General features: G+C 42.2%; 1 protein-coding gene across 1 annotated transcript in view; it reads left to right on the top strand.

The window, feature by feature from the left end:
• The window catches only part of Lix1 (limb and CNS expressed 1), a 52,718-nt gene extending 51,201 nt beyond the window's left edge, over positions 1-1,517 (top strand). Inside the window, exon 6 of the mRNA XM_004625424.2 lies at positions 887-1,517. Within this exon, the coding sequence (XP_004625481.1) occupies positions 887-1,174 (288 nt within the window). The 3' untranslated portion in view covers positions 1,175-1,517. The remainder of the gene's footprint in view (positions 1-886) is intronic.
• The last annotated feature ends 15,248 nt before the right edge of the window (positions 1,518-16,765 follow it).

The raw sequence follows: 16,765 nt of genomic DNA on the forward strand, positions 1-16,765 counted from the left end.
GGATTTCCCACTTTCTACAATAGGCATGACCACACCCATTTTGCTCAAATCCCTTTGCTAGCTTATTTCCCTGTCAAAAGAAAGAATGCTAGGTGGAAGAGTTCTACGAACAAATGAGATATTTATTTTAAGAATATATATTTTTGGGGCTGGTGAGATGGCTCAGTGGTCTAAAGCACCTACTTAGAACAAGCTAAGCTAAACAAAGCACAAGGACCATGGTTCAATCCCCCAGCACCACATGCCAGCCAGCCCCGCCCCCTGGTGGGCTGAGCTGGCCACACACACATACACACACACACACACACACACACACACACAAATAAATAAATAAATAAAAATTAAAAAAAAAAAAAGAATATATATTTTCAGGGCTGGCCAAATAGCTCAGCAGATTAAAGCACCTGCAAGCAGGCGCAGAGGCCAGGGGTTCAATCCCCGGGTCTGCCCTGCTGGCCCTGTCCCCGGGGCATGCTGAGACGGTAATTGAGACTGGGCACAGTGGCGCACACCTGTAATCCCGGCATGTGGGAGGCTGTAAACAGGAGAATCGCTACAAATCCAATCTAGTAGTGAGACTCTGAACACCCTGTAGACCCTTCCCTAAAACACACACATATATATACAAAAAGAGGCTTGTGTGTTCCGGAGATACCCAGCTGTGTCTTTGTGCACTCAGTTATGATCAGTGGTATGTTTTCACTCTACCTGGGGTGACTTGCTTGCCCATCCTTTCCATTAAGACAGTGGGTTAGTGGGATTTGGTTAGAGTTTGTGAGCTTCAGAGGTTTGGTCGTGTGGGCGCGAGAGGAGGCGTGGAAGGCCACGTGCCCAGCTGCCTTTGGTGCCCGTTTCTGACTCTCAACTCTTGTTTGTTGGCTCCCAGGAAGTCATCTCCTACTACTCCCAGTATTCCCTAGATGAAAGGATGCGCAGCCACATGGCCCTAGACTGGATCATGAAGGAGCGGGAATCACCGGGAATCCTCTCCCAGGAGCTCCGAATGGCCCTGAGGCAGCTGGAAGAAGCCAGAAAAGCAGGCCAAGAACTGCGATTTTACAAAGAAAAGAAAGAAATTCTGAGCTTGGCCCTGACCCAGATCTACAGTGACCCTGACCCTTCCTCGCCCAGCGATGACCAGCTGAGCCTCACCGCCCTGTGCAGCTATCACTAACAAGCCCAGGTCCCAGGGGCCCCGGGACTCTAACCTTAGGAGGCTCGTTGAAGGAGGTCCTCGGAGGCACCTGACCTGGAGCCACCCCTGGCCGCGCAGCCAGCTCAGAGGGAGAGAGTTGCAGGACTCTTACCGAAGCCCACGCCCACTCCATCCGTTTTCCCATCACATACTCAGCCAATCCATCTCAGGATGAAAGCAAGACTGCCTGGAAACAGTTTCCAGGGCTGGCTCCACTTGAAAGCCTAGCTGGCCTGCACCTTGCTAGATTCTAAATGTTGTTTCTAAGGACGGGCCAGTGTAGCACCTCCCCCATAAGACCCCATCCTCCAGGACTACAAGCAGCAGCACCGTAACAATTTCTAAGTACGTGGATTAAATAAACGATAAGGCTGTTGAAAAATATATACAAGGGTCAGAGTCTTGTTCTAATTTCTGAAAGCTAAATGATAGTTTTATACTGAGGTATAATCTAAGGATAATTCACTATCAAAGATCTCAAATGGCAGTAGTACAACAGTCTTAGATAAATTAACTTTGGATTAAAATTCTATTGCCATAATGTTTTTAAAACACATTCTTCCGTAAATGGGAATAAATAGTACCTAGAATATTAATCTCACTCTTACTCTTCAGCTAGAATTAATGTCCAGTTTTTGTGAGTCTGGCAGTTAATCATGTTCATTTTTAATTTGCAAATAGATAACTCGAATTAATTTACTTTTATTTCTGCCATTGAAGACATACATCTAGAATGGACAAAATTAATCACATTTTAAAGATGAACACATTTTGGAAAAGCACTGGCATATAACAAATTGCTTGCTTTTGACTGATTTTACAGAGATTAGAGGAGGAGTCTATAACTGCTGTTGCTCAAGAAAGTAAGAAACCAATAGCTCTAATAAATATTGTTATTAAGCTTCAAATCCTTGAAATCTTTAAAAGGAGGGACAGGACATTGCCACAGCTGTGCGATCCATTGCTAAGCGTCAGTCAATTGATTAGAAAACCAAAATCAAATTTGTGTGTGTGTGTGTGTGTGTGTGTGTGTGTGTGTGTGTGTGGCCAGCTTAGCCCACCTGCAGGCGGGGCTGGCTGGCATGTGGTGCTGGGGGATTGAACCGCAGTCCCTGTGCTTTGCTAAGCTTGTTCTAAGTAGGTACTTTAGACCACTGAGCCATCTCACCAGCCCCAAAATCAAATTTAAGAACAATATTAACCTCAATTTTCAGTGCTCATAGGTGTTTCCATATCTACAACATGAATGGGATTACTCTGAGTTTAGCCCAGTGACTTAAATAAAAGAAAATCATTTTCTCAGTTATAAAGAGTTTCAGCTGAGTGTGGTGGCACATGCCTATAATCCCAGAACTCTGGGAAGGCTCAGGTAGGAGGATCACAAGTTTGAGCTCATTCTCATCAATTTAATGATAGAGTGAGACCCTGTCTTGGGAGAATAAAAGTTACAAGGGATGGGTATGCAGATCAATGTAGTGAAGAAAGTTTTGTTTTTTTCTTGTTTATGCAAATACCAACTAATTTTCCTAAAAGTTGAATCATAATTAAAGCTTACAGAGTACTTTTACCTCATATCTAAATATGAACAAAGATTATTGCCACTCCTTAAATCCTCATAGAAATTATTATATGCTGATAAGATATTTTGAAATTAGCCTTAACAATGAAAAATCATGTACAAAACATTTTTCAGACCAGGAGAAAATTTAACTATGTAATGACCCTATACTAGTATCTTAAAAAGATATTAGTATATAATATTAGATAAAGTTTATTCTAAAATATTATTTTAACAAAAATCACATTTGTCCCCACAATGTGGCTAAAGATCATCAGGAGAGAACTTTAATCTCTTAATGGAAAAAAAAAAATCTCTTAACGTTCATGAAAAGGATTTAGACCGACTAAAGTGCCTGCTTACGCAGACGGAGGAACCCGGGTTCTACCCCTGACGTACTGTGCCAGCCCCGCCCCCATGGCGCGCTGAGACGACAATTGAGACAGCGTGGTGGCGCGTACCGCGCCTGTAATCCCAGCGCTTGGGAGGCTGAAAACAAGAGGATCACTATGAGTCTGGTCTGTGTGGTGAGACCCTGTAGACCCTGTAGATCCTGTACTAAACACATTAAAAAAAAAAAAATTAGACTTAAATTTGTTGAATAAATTTTAAAGGAAACTTTCTATTAAAATAGATTTTCATAAGATGATTATTCTTTACATTACCCTTTTCAAAGTCATACTTTCCTCTGTTGGGTTCCTTTAGTTTGGTCACTTTCAGCAGCGGCCACATCAAAAGGATGCCATCTAGTTAGGTGCAGGCACAGGGATTGAATGGAGCGACATCAAGCTTACCTTAGGCCTTATAGTTAAAAACTATCCCAGTTCTGTACACTTGGTCACTGTCAGTTTTTTCCAGGTAAGCAAAACTGCCTAATCTTCCTAGAGTGACGTGGAAGCTCCAGTAAAAGAAACAAAAATCAGGATTATTTCTGTTTCCCTTATGCTCACTTAATAGTAAACCAGAGGCCAGGGGTAAGAGCGCACACCTATAATCCCAGCACTACAAGGGTGAGGCAGGAGGATCAGTGAAAGTTCAAAGCCAGACTGGGCTACAAAGTAAGTTCAAGGCCAGCCTGAACTGTGTAGTGAAACCATCTAAGAAAATAAATAAAAAGGAGTTGAGGAGATGGCTCAGTAGAATAAGTACTTGCCTAGCAAGCGCAAGGGCCTGAGTTCAATCCCCAGTTCTGCAAAAAAAAGAAAGAAAATAAAATAAAATAAATAAAAAAAATCACATCAACTCCAGGCCATGTATAATGTTAATCAGTGAATCACACAAGCATCAGTGATGCCGACCCAGAAAGCAGCACCACTGAGGAGCACTGTGGTTGTATTTGTCCTTTTTCTATATCTCTTTCTCAATAGCAAATGGTGATAAAAGGGTGTACAGTGACAGATTCTCTAAGCATGCAGAGGTCTCAACATAATTTTATTTACAAACTCAGTGAATCTGAAAGAAGCTATGACCCATCTCCTAGAAAAAGAGAATAAAATAATTCATTCAACATTGAGGGGGTGGGAAGGTAGCTCAATGCCATAAGCACCTGCCTGGCAAGGACAAGGTCCTGAGTTTGAGCATCTGTACTAAAATAAGTAAATACACACATTCAGAGGCTATATGAACAATCAAAGTCCATAGATTGTCCTAGAGCTCTTGGCCTGCACATTTTTTTTTTTTTTTTTTGGTACAGGGTTTACAGGGTCTCACTATGTAGATCAGACTTGTAGTGATCTGTTTTCGGCCTCCCAAGTGCTGGGATTACAGGTGCACGCCACCACACCCAGACTCAATCGCCATTTCAGCATGCCCTGGGGGCAAGGCTGGCACGGCATGCCAGGATCGAACCCCAGCTGCTGCACTCTGCCTAAGCAGGTGCTTTAGTCCACTGAGCTATCTGGCCCGCCCTTGGCCTGCACTTTAGAACTCATAATTTTGAACACATCACACAGCCTTGTAAATTTCACATCAAAGATCCAGTGTAGCTCAGTTATAGCCAATAGGTCCTATGACAAATATATATATATATATATATATATATATATATACACAAAATATCCTAATACCATATCAAATATGATACATACAATGACACTGCATTTGACAAAAGATAGTTTAAGTTTTACAAAACCAAACATACCATATTGTTTTGAAAAAGCATTTTAGACAAATTCATAAATATTTGGGTGAATGTATCAGAATTTTACAGATTTAATAAAGTCACTGTCCTCTAAGTTCAGCCTTTTGTTGTCCATTTGTCGAAAAGCTATAGTTCAGTTGCACTGCTGCTGATAAACTCATTAACCTATTTTCAGTAATAAGCAATCAAACCCTTAGTCATTTCTGAAATGTTGCATCAACTTTCCACTATGAATCTAATCACTTAGGTGCCTGGGCAGATACAGAGAAACAAAATAAAGGTTTAAACCTTTCTTGTTCTTTTGGGAAAGCATTTGTAGTCAAAACTATTGTCTTCCTGTATAGAGTTGAGGAGCTGCATTCTGAGTTTTGCTGTGCCACGCCTTTCTTTGTAGCCAAGGGACAAAAGAGGCCAGAGGAGCGACACTGCCACTGTCCTTGACTGTGGTCACACGTTAACACTAGTCAAGTTTCTCTCTCCCATTATATTTGTTTGCTTTGCCATGTACAGATTCAAATTTAATATTTCTTCTATTGTGAAACTTACCATGAATCCTACAGTTATTATTTAGATGACTTCTTGGACAGAGCTCAGAAAAACAAAACTCCCTTTCCTACTGTATGGTTCTTAATTTTGACAATTCTCAAGGAACTTTTAAAACTCCTGAAACAATACCTAGACCAAGGAAAAGAGATTTCTTGAAAGTGAAGTGTAAGAATCAATATTTTTTAGTTTTCCAGGTAGTTCTAAAGTTTGAAGATGCTGCTCTACCCAGGAAATGCTGGCCCAGAGTCAAAGGCAATGGAACTATTACTCTATTTGACCTTCACCCCCAAACTCAAATGTGGAGTGCTGAGTTTGAACTGGACGTCTCACCTAAAACTTGGAACTCAAATATGTGCATGCAAATGCACACATGTGAACACACACACACACACACACACACACACACACACACACACACACTCACCATCTGAGTCAGAGAACCAGATTCTGATCCAGATTTGAGGCCCTGTTTCTCAAGCAGGACATGTGAAACATGGAAACATCTGTACCAAAGTCATCTGGGGTCCTTGCTTTTAAAACTGAACTGTGTCCCAGTCCTACTAAGCAAATTCTGCCAAAGGGGTCTAGAATATTTACCCCTTTCCCACATGTTTCTGATCACATTTCAATTTGAGATCTCCTGGCCCAAACTTAGCCAACTCATCCTTTCCTGGGCAGCACAAGGCTGGCCTCAGGGAGGTGATACACAGAGGACTACCTCTCCTGGGAGCTGCAGAGAAGCAGGAGGGGCAAAGGGCTGCCTCTTCCCTCCCACAAGAGCTTCCAATCTTGGATCAATTTGGCTCCAACATTCAGTATTCCTTTAACTGCTCCCCTAAAAATCATGATTATCTGTATTAGCTCACGGCTAAGATCACTACTTTAAGTCGATCTAGACCTGAGTGACATTTTCCTCTGGCAGCAAAGCAGAAGGCAGGAAAGCAAGCCAAACCCTCTTTCTGGGATCTGCTGATTTTCTAATGATTTGTAAATCCTTACATAAATCAGTGAATTCAACACCGAGGTGCATTTATCTACAAGGGTTAAGATCATACGTGGTGATAAGTTTCCCAGACCAGAATACATAAGCCACAGGATACCGACAATGTTGAGCTGTGGGAACTCACACGGATCTAGGTTATGCGTGGGCTGGGAAAAGTAGAGCGAGGTGCCGCTGTTGGTCTCCAGTGCCAGAAAGAGTGCAGCTGTCTGGGGTGTTTCTCAGTCCCAGGTTAGTTGTTCCGACTGCCTTGTCTTTCTTCTTTGTCCTCAATGGCTAATCCTGGCAGTGCCCCACCCACTATTTCCCAAGACATTTAACCCTGTTACCTACTGTTTCCTCTGATCGTGGTTCTTCTATGGACTTGCGAGCAATACCTTTCCTACACACCCTGTGAAAGTGTCTATGAACTATGACCACTGGAAACAAGAAAGTTTGAGTGGCATATAATGGTAGCCAGTAAGCCTCTCCACAGAGCCTGTTTCCTCTTGGACCTGGAGATACAGCTACATGAGCTAGGGCTCAGGGCAGGGTAGCCATGATGCCTGACATGCTTCTTCCCTCTAGACCACTGAGGTTTCCCACTTCTCTGGCTTCTTATTTGGCTTCACGTGACATTGTCTTGTCCTGGTCACTCCTAGCCACCCTGCCAGTTAGCCAGTGGCTCTAGGCAGTCTGGCTGTGATCTGCTAACTGAACTGACCAGGGTCCTCCTCAGGGCTATGAACTGAGAAACACAGAAGGAGGCTGCCATTGGGGGCTGGATGTGGGAGCTGGGAGAGATCCACAGGGTACAGTGATGGGAAAGGAAGAGCCGTGAGACAGTAAAGAAAGCTGGTCGCTAGAGAAGTTAGTTGGCATGAAAGCAGATGCAGAGAGAGGCACACGCAGAAAGGGAGGGGACAAGGCCCAGGCACTGCAAAATAATCATCTTCATTCTTTACCCAAGTGGGCCACACACCTTCCACCCCAGGAAATCCTCTCTTACTCTTTGTGGATCTAAACCATATAGATTGCTTGGAACTTTTCACCCAAAGAATAGATCATCAAAGCTGGCCCAGTCAGGACTGACTTTTTCATGATAGAACTGACACTGGGGAAACTAGATTTAGGACCATGAACAGGGATGACGTCAGCCCTCTCTCCACTCCTCCCACTCCAGCAGAAGGTCACCCATGGGCAGGAATCTTTCTCCACCAGATGCATCAAGTGCTAATCATCCCGTCCTTGCTCCCCCACATAGAAATTCCTGTCTTTGCATGTTCTACAGAAGACAGGGCCACAAAAGGCAAATAAAAGTCTATTTTCAAAGAGATAGAATTTATTACCTCAAGTATTTGCTATGTTTTAAAAAATGTTGGTGACCTGGGGAGATGAATCACAAGCTCTGATCTTGACTAAGAGGACCATCTTTTTTTTCCCCATAATTTTATTGAGAAACAAATAGCAATGAGACAGTTTCAAACCAAATTGGTAGGACATTTTCAATAATTAACACATTGGATACATTCTTCCTAGTGGTTAATTGCTGTACAAGATGCAGACATGATATCCTATTTACAAACACTATTATAACAAATCCCTCTATTCATTAAGAGATGTAACTATATATATATATATATCCTAACCATTTTGAATACACAGATACAAAATGGACATTCATCTGTATCCCCTTTTTTTGTTTAATTCTGTTATTTGAATATTATAGGTGTGTTAATGCAGCAAAATATTCTAAAAGAGTCCAGTAGTCCATAATAGTATTGGGTCTTCCGCTTCACTGGCAAGAGGACCATCTTTGTGAAATCTCTTCTGGCCACAGCAGATCTTCTGAGTCCTCACAAGCAGAGGAAGACAAGCCAGTCCTCTGCAGGCCAAGAGCACCTTGGCACTCTGAGATGTCGGGCACACCTCAGCTTCTCACCTGGGAGGCCTGGCACCCAGCAAACATCCCTCCAGTAGGAGTTTGTTATAAACGTCTTGATGCCTTCCATACTCCCTGCTTGATGGGTTTGTTCATTCACAAAGCCTAGCTCTGTCCTGCAGGATTAATCAGGGCTCACTTGGTTGTCAGTAGAGGCCCAAATCAAAAAGGAAGCTAAATGAGCCATGACACACACACAAAAGCCCCAGACAGCTTTTGCCTCATGAGCATCTGGATACAGGAGCTCAAAGCATGACTCAGTCCTTTTCATGAAGTAGTCGTGCTCAAATGCACACATACGTGGTGTGATTCTTCTTCTATCTCAGGACCGCTTTCCCAGCTGGGCATGGTGGTGAGTGTCCGTAATCCCAGTACTAGGGAGACTGAGGTAGGAGGATTACTGTAAGTTCAAGACCAGCCTGGGCTACAAAGTAAGCTCAAGGCCAGTCTGAGCTGCATAGTGAGACGCTGTCTCGAAGAGACCAAAACTTAAAAAGAAAAGAAAAGAAAAGAAAAACCTGCTTCCTTTTGTATGGATATAATTTTATTTTATTTTTATTTCTTTAAATTATTTATGTATGTATTTATTTGGTATAGGGTCTTGCTATACAGCTCAGACTCATAGTGATCCCCCTGTCTCAACCTCTCCAGTGGAGGAATTGCAGGCATGCACCCCTACATCCAGTTTCAGTGGCAAGCATGGTGAGCCCAGGGTTCCAGAGCCAGCACAACATGCAGTACTGGGGATCGAACCCAGGTCCTTGTGCTTACCAGGCAGGCACTTAGACTGCCAAGCTAAGCTATTTTCCCAGGCCTGTGTGGCTCTAATTTTAGGCAGCCTCTTTTCTTATAGTAGGAGATGGTGACCAGCATCACAGCACACCCAGACGTTACTTCTCAACAATTGCAACCCAAGATCCAGAAGTGAATGCCGTCATGGTGCCTTCACATGTGTCCATTCCTGAGTCAATGACTGTGGTCAGGCCTGGACTGCTTGCCTGGCCTTCTGGAGCTGGTGGTCAAGGCAGTCACATGAACAGCTAGACTTAGTGGAGTGAAATGATGGTTTCAGTTAGCAGAGGGGAAAGTGGCTATTTCCCAAGATATTTAAAAAACTATCTTCTCCTCAAGAGTCTTCAAAGACAGAATAAACAATAGAAGAAATACACTCTTTCCATGAAGGACTTGGAAGAAAAATTTCTGAGTAGACAAAAACAACAGATGTATACTACGAATATATTGTACCATTCCCCAAATCAAATCCATTCTCAAAGGACAAACTGTCACCATTTAGGATGTTCAAAAGAACACTCTCCCCAGAGGAGAAATTGAAAAATACTTCCAGACCAATCACACCAGAACAAGCAGACAGGCTCCCCGAGGACTCCTGAAGGGGCAGCACTCATTTGTATGTAAGAGTTCTGTTGTGCAGAGGAACCTAATCATTCACATTACTCTGCAGTCACACTTCATATATCTTCAGAGCTGATGAATTGGTGCTATGCAAGCGAGTCAGGAAATTTCTTCTGCTCTATTTCTGGTGGGCCCTGGCTTTCATTACCAGTGGTGGCTAACACTCCTTAATAGAAAGGAAAACAGTATATCCCAGCAAGGGAAAACAATTGCAGCAAAATTGAACCGTTCAACAGCCTGGATAGTTTATTTGTCCCTACTTGATACGGGGCAACTTGCAAAAAGTATGGCTCTCCATTGACCCAAGAGTGGTGACTCAAGTAGCATTAAAATGATTTTGGAAAGAATGTATTCTGGAGAGACTTAGAGTACCTTTCCCAGACAGGCCCCTGCTTCCATGCTGTGACTTGTAAGATGATTCTGGAAGTAAAGCGAACTTGTGCATATGAGATTTCACACAGACACCTTGAAAACACAGGTGACTTCGTGAAATTACAGACCAGTCAGAAGAGTTGGAAAATGCACTTGACATAGTGACTACTTGAAACTAAGAACTCAGAGATAGTTTTCCCTTTCAGTTAAGGTCTTAGTGATCTTGGAGGCACATTTACTTTTATAGCTTCTTGGAGTTAAAAGAAATTGTAATTGGTGGGCTGGCCAAATATCTTAGCAGACTAAAGCACCTGCTTAGGCAGAGTGCAGTGGCCAGGGTTGGATCCCTGGCCTGCCATGCCCATTTTGCCTCTGGGGTGTGCAGAGATGGTAATTGAGACTGGGTGTAGTGGTGTGCACCTGTAATCCCAGCGCTTGAGAGGCTGAAAACAGGAGGGCCACTGAGTCCAATCTATGTAGTGAGACCGTGTACACCCATAGACCCTGTCCTAAATACATCTAAAAAAGAAATCTTAATTGGTAACAAGACCACCAACGCCAACTTTTTTTTTCTTTTTTGTTGTTGCTGTTTTTTTTTTTCCCAGTGGAACTTTTTTTTTGGGGGTGGAACCAGGGACTGAACTCAGGCCCTTGTGCTTTCCAGGCAAGTGCTTATTCTACTGAGCCATCTCCCCAGCCCCCTAAAGCCGACTTTTAAAAAGTGAGAAAGCAGATTTCAATTCTCATAAAGACCAAAATAAAGTTCCATTCCTCCTAAATGACTCACATAAATATATATTTTTTAAAGATTAGTTTGAATAAATTAAAAGAACTTTCCTTCGTATCACCTTTTCATTTACAGCATGTTTTTCTTCAAGAAAGGGTCTCACTGTGTAGTACATGATGGCGCAAACTCATGCTCTTCCTGTCTCAGCCTCCATGTGCCTCCCTGCCAGTTTCACGTAGAGCATTCTTATCGGCAGCATCTTCTGCATCCTTTTTCTTTTCCTTATGGAAATGCAAGGACAGTAGCTCTTAGTCTAGTTTACCAATTGCCTGTGAAAATCCAGGGATCCTTGGCTCTCCCACCAGTGAAAAGAGGCTTCTATAGGCTGAATCTCACTTCATGAGGAACTTCCTCCCAGGCACTGTAAGTGTCACACATACTGACAGCAGGATGTGCAGGGTCTAAAATGAATGTCCTAAAGAAAAGTTTAAAAACCCAATGCAGGGGCCAGGGAGATGGCTCAGTAGAATAAGCGCTTGCCTGGCAAGCACAAGGGCCTGAGTTCAATCCCTGATTCCACCAAAAAAAAACAAAAAAAAAACCAATGCAGTATACAGTTGGAAAAGAACACATCAGCATTAAAAGAAGGAACTCGGTTGAGAAAAGGACCCTGGGAAGGTGTGAACATGTCTTTGGAGGGTGGGGCTCATGAGCCTTCGGAGTACTTGAAACTAAAGTAACAAAGTCTCTTTGGCCCTTGCCTGGCCTCTTGTTCCTCTTCCTCTTTACCTCAAACATAAGGAGAGGCTTTCTGTGAAACATCCTTGTAGGTCTAAAGACTGATCCTCCAAAAATAAGCTCAACTGTCAGGACCTTCTCCTCAGGAATCTCATCAACAGGGAAGATAAACTCACCAGAGAGGAGACATCACACTGCTATAGTGTGATGAGGGTAGGCTTCACCACAGACTAACACCCCTCTGACAGGCTGCTTGGAAAGAAAATCCTACTACCTGAGAGATTAAGCCTGCAGAAACTGCACCCACCACCCCTCCATCCTCTGTGTAATTTGTGTTGACTTCTGCTATTTCATTGACATCTGACAGTCTTACGTTGTTTTTCTTTGCACCATCTTGCAGCTGCTGAATTATTTCCTGATTCTTTATTATTTTTACGAGATATTTTGTTTCATGACAACGAGCCATGATCATGTCTTCAAGCCGTGAAAGTCTATCTTCACTTTCATTCAAGCAGTTTTGCAGCTTTTGATGGAATTTTTAATTTCCTGGGTAACTGTCTGAATGCATTTCATGCATTATATTTCTTTTGCATAGTGCTCGTTCAGTTTTTATTTTCTAGATTTTCTATTCTAGATTTGCTGAACATTTCCTTTATGATTCCTCTAGAGCCTTGCGGATTTGTTTCTTTGCTTTGGTTGCTGTCATTTCAGAAACCTCAGGTGTGCGTCTTCCACTTTCCTTTATCTCGTTGTCTCTATGGCCTATTCTGGCTGGGCTGGAGGTCCAAGACTGCATTTGGCTTCTACATTCTGTCATCTTCTATTTCAAAATTTTTGTTTTCTTTTATGCGTTAATCTTTATAAGTTTTTGTAGTTGGCAGCTATATTACTAGTATCAAGTTCACTCTAGGACAAGTCTGTACTTCAGGGGCATCTTCTGTGTGTAGGAGGTTCTTGGTTTGTGTCTATCCCAAGACCCTACCTTTCCCATTAAGAGTGAGGTGTTAGTGTCTGTGTGGCTCAGTCTCCAGTTGTTTGGTACGGGACTGTGATGAAGTTGTTACCCCACAAATTCCCCATATTGTTAGAGATGGAGAACACTTTGTTACAACACATGACATCCTAGCTAACATAGTACAATTAACAATAATAATATAGCATGGCACACAATTTAGAAATTGACAAACTGTGGTAACTGTTAATTCAGTACCTAACCCATAGGAGCAAAATCTATAATTGGAGCCTTGTATTCAGAGTGTGGCCATTGGTATAGTGGTTTTTCTCTATGGTCAGAAAATTTAAGGAGGATAGTGGATAAAACAAACATAACTGAAAGTAGAAGCAAGGCTGGAAGATAGAGGAGGGTGATCATTCAAGCTTCGGTAAACTAGAGAGGGAGGCAGAGGAGAAGGATGAGGGAGCAAGAAAGGGACTGTCTGAACTTGGTCTCTGGGCTTGGGGTCATGGGATTAGATGGCTGTGGCTAGAGTTTTCCTCAGCTGTTTAGAAAGAGAAAAAAGACAGCCTGGAGAGATAGCTCAGTGACCTAAGTGCATACCTGGCAAGAGCAAGGACCCAGGTTCGATCCGTGGTACCACATGCCATGCCAAGTCCGGATCCCTGGGCTCACCGTACTGGCCACCAAAATCAGGGGTGGTGGCATATGCTTGTAATCCCAGTGCTGGGGAGGCTGAGACAGGAGGATCACTAGGAGTCTGAGGTGTGTGGCAAGCTCTTGCACCAAAGCAAGCAAGCAAGGAAGGAGGAATGAAGAAAGGAAGGAAAGAAGCAAGGAAAGGAAGAAGGAAGGAGGGAGGGAGGGAGGGAGGGAGGGAGGGAAGGAAGGAAGGAAGGAAGGAAGGAAGGAAGGAAGGAAGGAAGGAAGGAGGGAAGGGAGGGAAGGGGGTAGCCCCACCTGTCTGCTTTCATTCCTTGGGTCTCTATCCCTAAGCACAATACTAACTTGCCAGCTGTTAGCTCCTATTGTTATTATTTCTTGGGGCTTTTCCACACTACTGGTCTCACCTGCCCATCCTGTGAGACCCTGCTGTGTTGCTGGGGCTCCCCCTGGTTTCTGGGCCTCTGCAGTGCCTCAGCTGGATCATAGCAACAGCGAAAGGAAGGGCTGTTCTCACCTCCTCCAAAAGCCCTAAGTCTCTCCTTTGTGTAACTCAGGACACTGTACAGGCTTCAAGCACAGGGCTCTTTTTTTGTTTCATTTTGTGGGATTCCCATGGATTTGCCCACAATCAAGATGGTTTTCCTCCTGTTAACGTGCCCACTATCAGTTTACTTCATAGACTCAATTGGCAACTCTTCAGATGATAACAAAATTTATTTCTTCTACAATACTATTACAAAATAGAAACTTCTGATTCTGCACACCCAACCCAGACACTCCATTTTTTTTGTTTTAACCCAAGGAGTCATTTTTTATGTGGATTCAGTCTTCAATTTCCTTTTCATATTGTTGTCTACACATTTTATTTGGTTTTTTTCCTTTTAAATTACTCTTTATTCACATTTGAGAATTAAAGTTCTGTGGAACTAATCAAAGGGAAATCACTTGGTGCTAATTAAGGTCTTCTTCTCATTTACATTTACTCCTAGTAAAGCTACTCTTTATTTTAACATCTCTGTCTCTCTCCTCTTGGTCTCTCTCTCTCTCTTACTTGCTTTCTTTGTTGAGAGAGAGAGAGAGAGAGAGAGAGAGAGAGAGAGAGAGAGAGAGAATATATACGTACTCAAGGAAAAGAAAAAAAGTATGTTTTTTAACACATGGTGTTGCCCTCATGTGTAGAACCTTAGAGGGTGCTACCCAAATCGCAGTTCACCGTATCTGGAAGCCATGGCCACAATTTTGAGCACTTTTTGTACTTCTAGAGACCAAACATCATTCCTATTACTCTCATGATGTCTCAATAAATTTATTATTAAAATATACTAAAATATTAAAATACATATACAAGTTTATTCTTTTTCCTGAAGTGGATATACATTTTTGGTAGAATGTACATATTCCTCTTTCTAAAATCAGGCTTTCTGTAAATTGTTTTTGCTTTCATTGCACCACAGATTGCTGAACCATTAATAGATGTGGATTTCTTTTTATTAAGTGCCCAATTTTTGTAGGCACTGCTAGCTTCCCTTTCTTGGTAGGAAACAAGTAAACAAAAAAAAAAGAAATGCGTTTTGTATCCTAAGAGCACTGAAAAGGCAATTACCTGGTATGATTCTGCTTAACTTTTCAAAAATGGAAAACCGGAAGAAGAGTGTACATGCCGAACAACGTCAAGTTCTGCATATCATGGCAAAATTTTGAGGACTGCTCTCCTGGCCAGCACCAGGCAGAAGGACAGCAGCTTTCCAGCCAGGTCCCAGGTGCAGATGGTGAGAAGCTTCGTGGTGGAAGAGGACAGAAGGCTCCAGAAGCTAGACCTAGAAATGAAATGCTAAATCTGATCCTGTTAACCCAGGAAAGGACAGATTTATTCTCTTACAAGAAAAATTCAAGCTGAACAGACAATTTCCAGAAGAAATTCCTACTTTCACTTTCTCTATTTGTCAAACAATAAAAAATTTCCACAAGTCAGATTGGAAAAATCCAAGAACAGCACTACCCAAAGTTAGTGAGTCTGCGAGGACATGGACACCACTCCACAATATTGGTGAGCCTATTGTCTCTATTGGAGTCAACCCGATTAAATTTAATGAAATTTATTTCTTTGATCCCCAATTTTTCATTTCTATAAATTTGTCCTCTAGAAATACTTCTACAAGAGTTCAGAGACATGTACAAAAGAGTGTTCTTTATTTTATTGTTCACAACAATAAACATTAAAATTTTCTTCAGAAGGCGACTGCCTAAATAATTTTGGGTTGTACCTTGTCCTATGTTGTCAAGTATTAGTCACATATTCAAGACCCAGAATGTGGCTAGTTTGAATTGCATACAGAGCCAGCCAAATAGGTCAGTGGATTAAAGTGCCTGGAAGCAGGAACAGGGGCCGAGGGTTCGATCCCTGGGCCTGCCATGCCAGCCCCGTCCCCGGGGTGCACTGAGATGGCAATTGAGACTGGGCATGGGGGTGCACGCCTGTAATCTCAGCTCTTGGGAGGCTGTACACAGGCGGATCATTGTGAGTCTGATCTAGTTGTAAGGCCCTGAACACCCTGTAGACCCTTCCCTAACATGCAAAGAAAAAAAAAAAAAAAAAAGAATTGCATACAAATTGCAATGGGAATTATATCATTCAAATTAATTCCATCTATTTCTTTCTGTCTTGTTATATGCACATGCATTATATAATTGCCTACGTGACTCACATTTGAACTTTGCATTATATTTCTCATATTTATCTGTACTATGTAGTTATTAAAAATAAGGTATATATATAGATGGATTTTAAAACAATTTTCAATGCAATACATAAAGTATACTTTTTTAAAAAAAATGAGCATATGCTAAATAAATTTGGAGTAATATACTTCATTTCTGAGAGGGCTGGGACTAGGAGTGAAAAAAAATCTAAACTTAACATTTTAAATTGTACTTTATATCAAGTTTTTTAAAACTCAGAATTCAAGATTGAAAGCAAATTCAAAAATATTTTTTAATCTTTAATAAGTTACTTGTTTGGTAAGGGCTTCACTACACAGCTGGGCCCCATAGTGATCCTCTTGTCTCAGCCTCCCCAGTGCTAGGATTACAGATATGCGCCACCACGCCTGTTTTCTGTGGCCTGCACAGAGTTCCTGGGTTCTGAGGCCCACACAGCATGTGGTATCAGGGACAGAACCTGGGACCTTGCACTTGCCAGGCAGGCTCTTAGACCACTGAGCTATGTTTCTAGCCCTGAAACTCATGAATTTTACAAGACCCTGATCATTTTAGAATTTCACATTGGTTAATATCCAGATGTGTGTTCCACTGTCTTGTCATTCCAACCCTTAACTTTAGAAGTTTCTTTTTACATAGTGAAAAAGGTGTGTAGTGTTCCCTAAGTAAAATGATAAACTCTTCTTACCATTACTATTGCTCATTTGATTTTACCTCAGTACAGGAAATAGAAAAACAAAAGCAGACCAAAGCTCTTGGCCTGGTGGTGGACAGACAAACCAGATCCCAGACCAGCAGCTCCCTTCTTGTGATTTT

Source organism: Octodon degus, unplaced genomic scaffold (genome assembly GCF_000260255.1).
Source record: "Octodon degus isolate 3935 unplaced genomic scaffold, OctDeg1.0 scaffold00009, whole genome shotgun sequence".
NCBI classification, from domain to species: Eukaryota; Metazoa; Chordata; class Mammalia; order Rodentia; family Octodontidae; genus Octodon; species Octodon degus.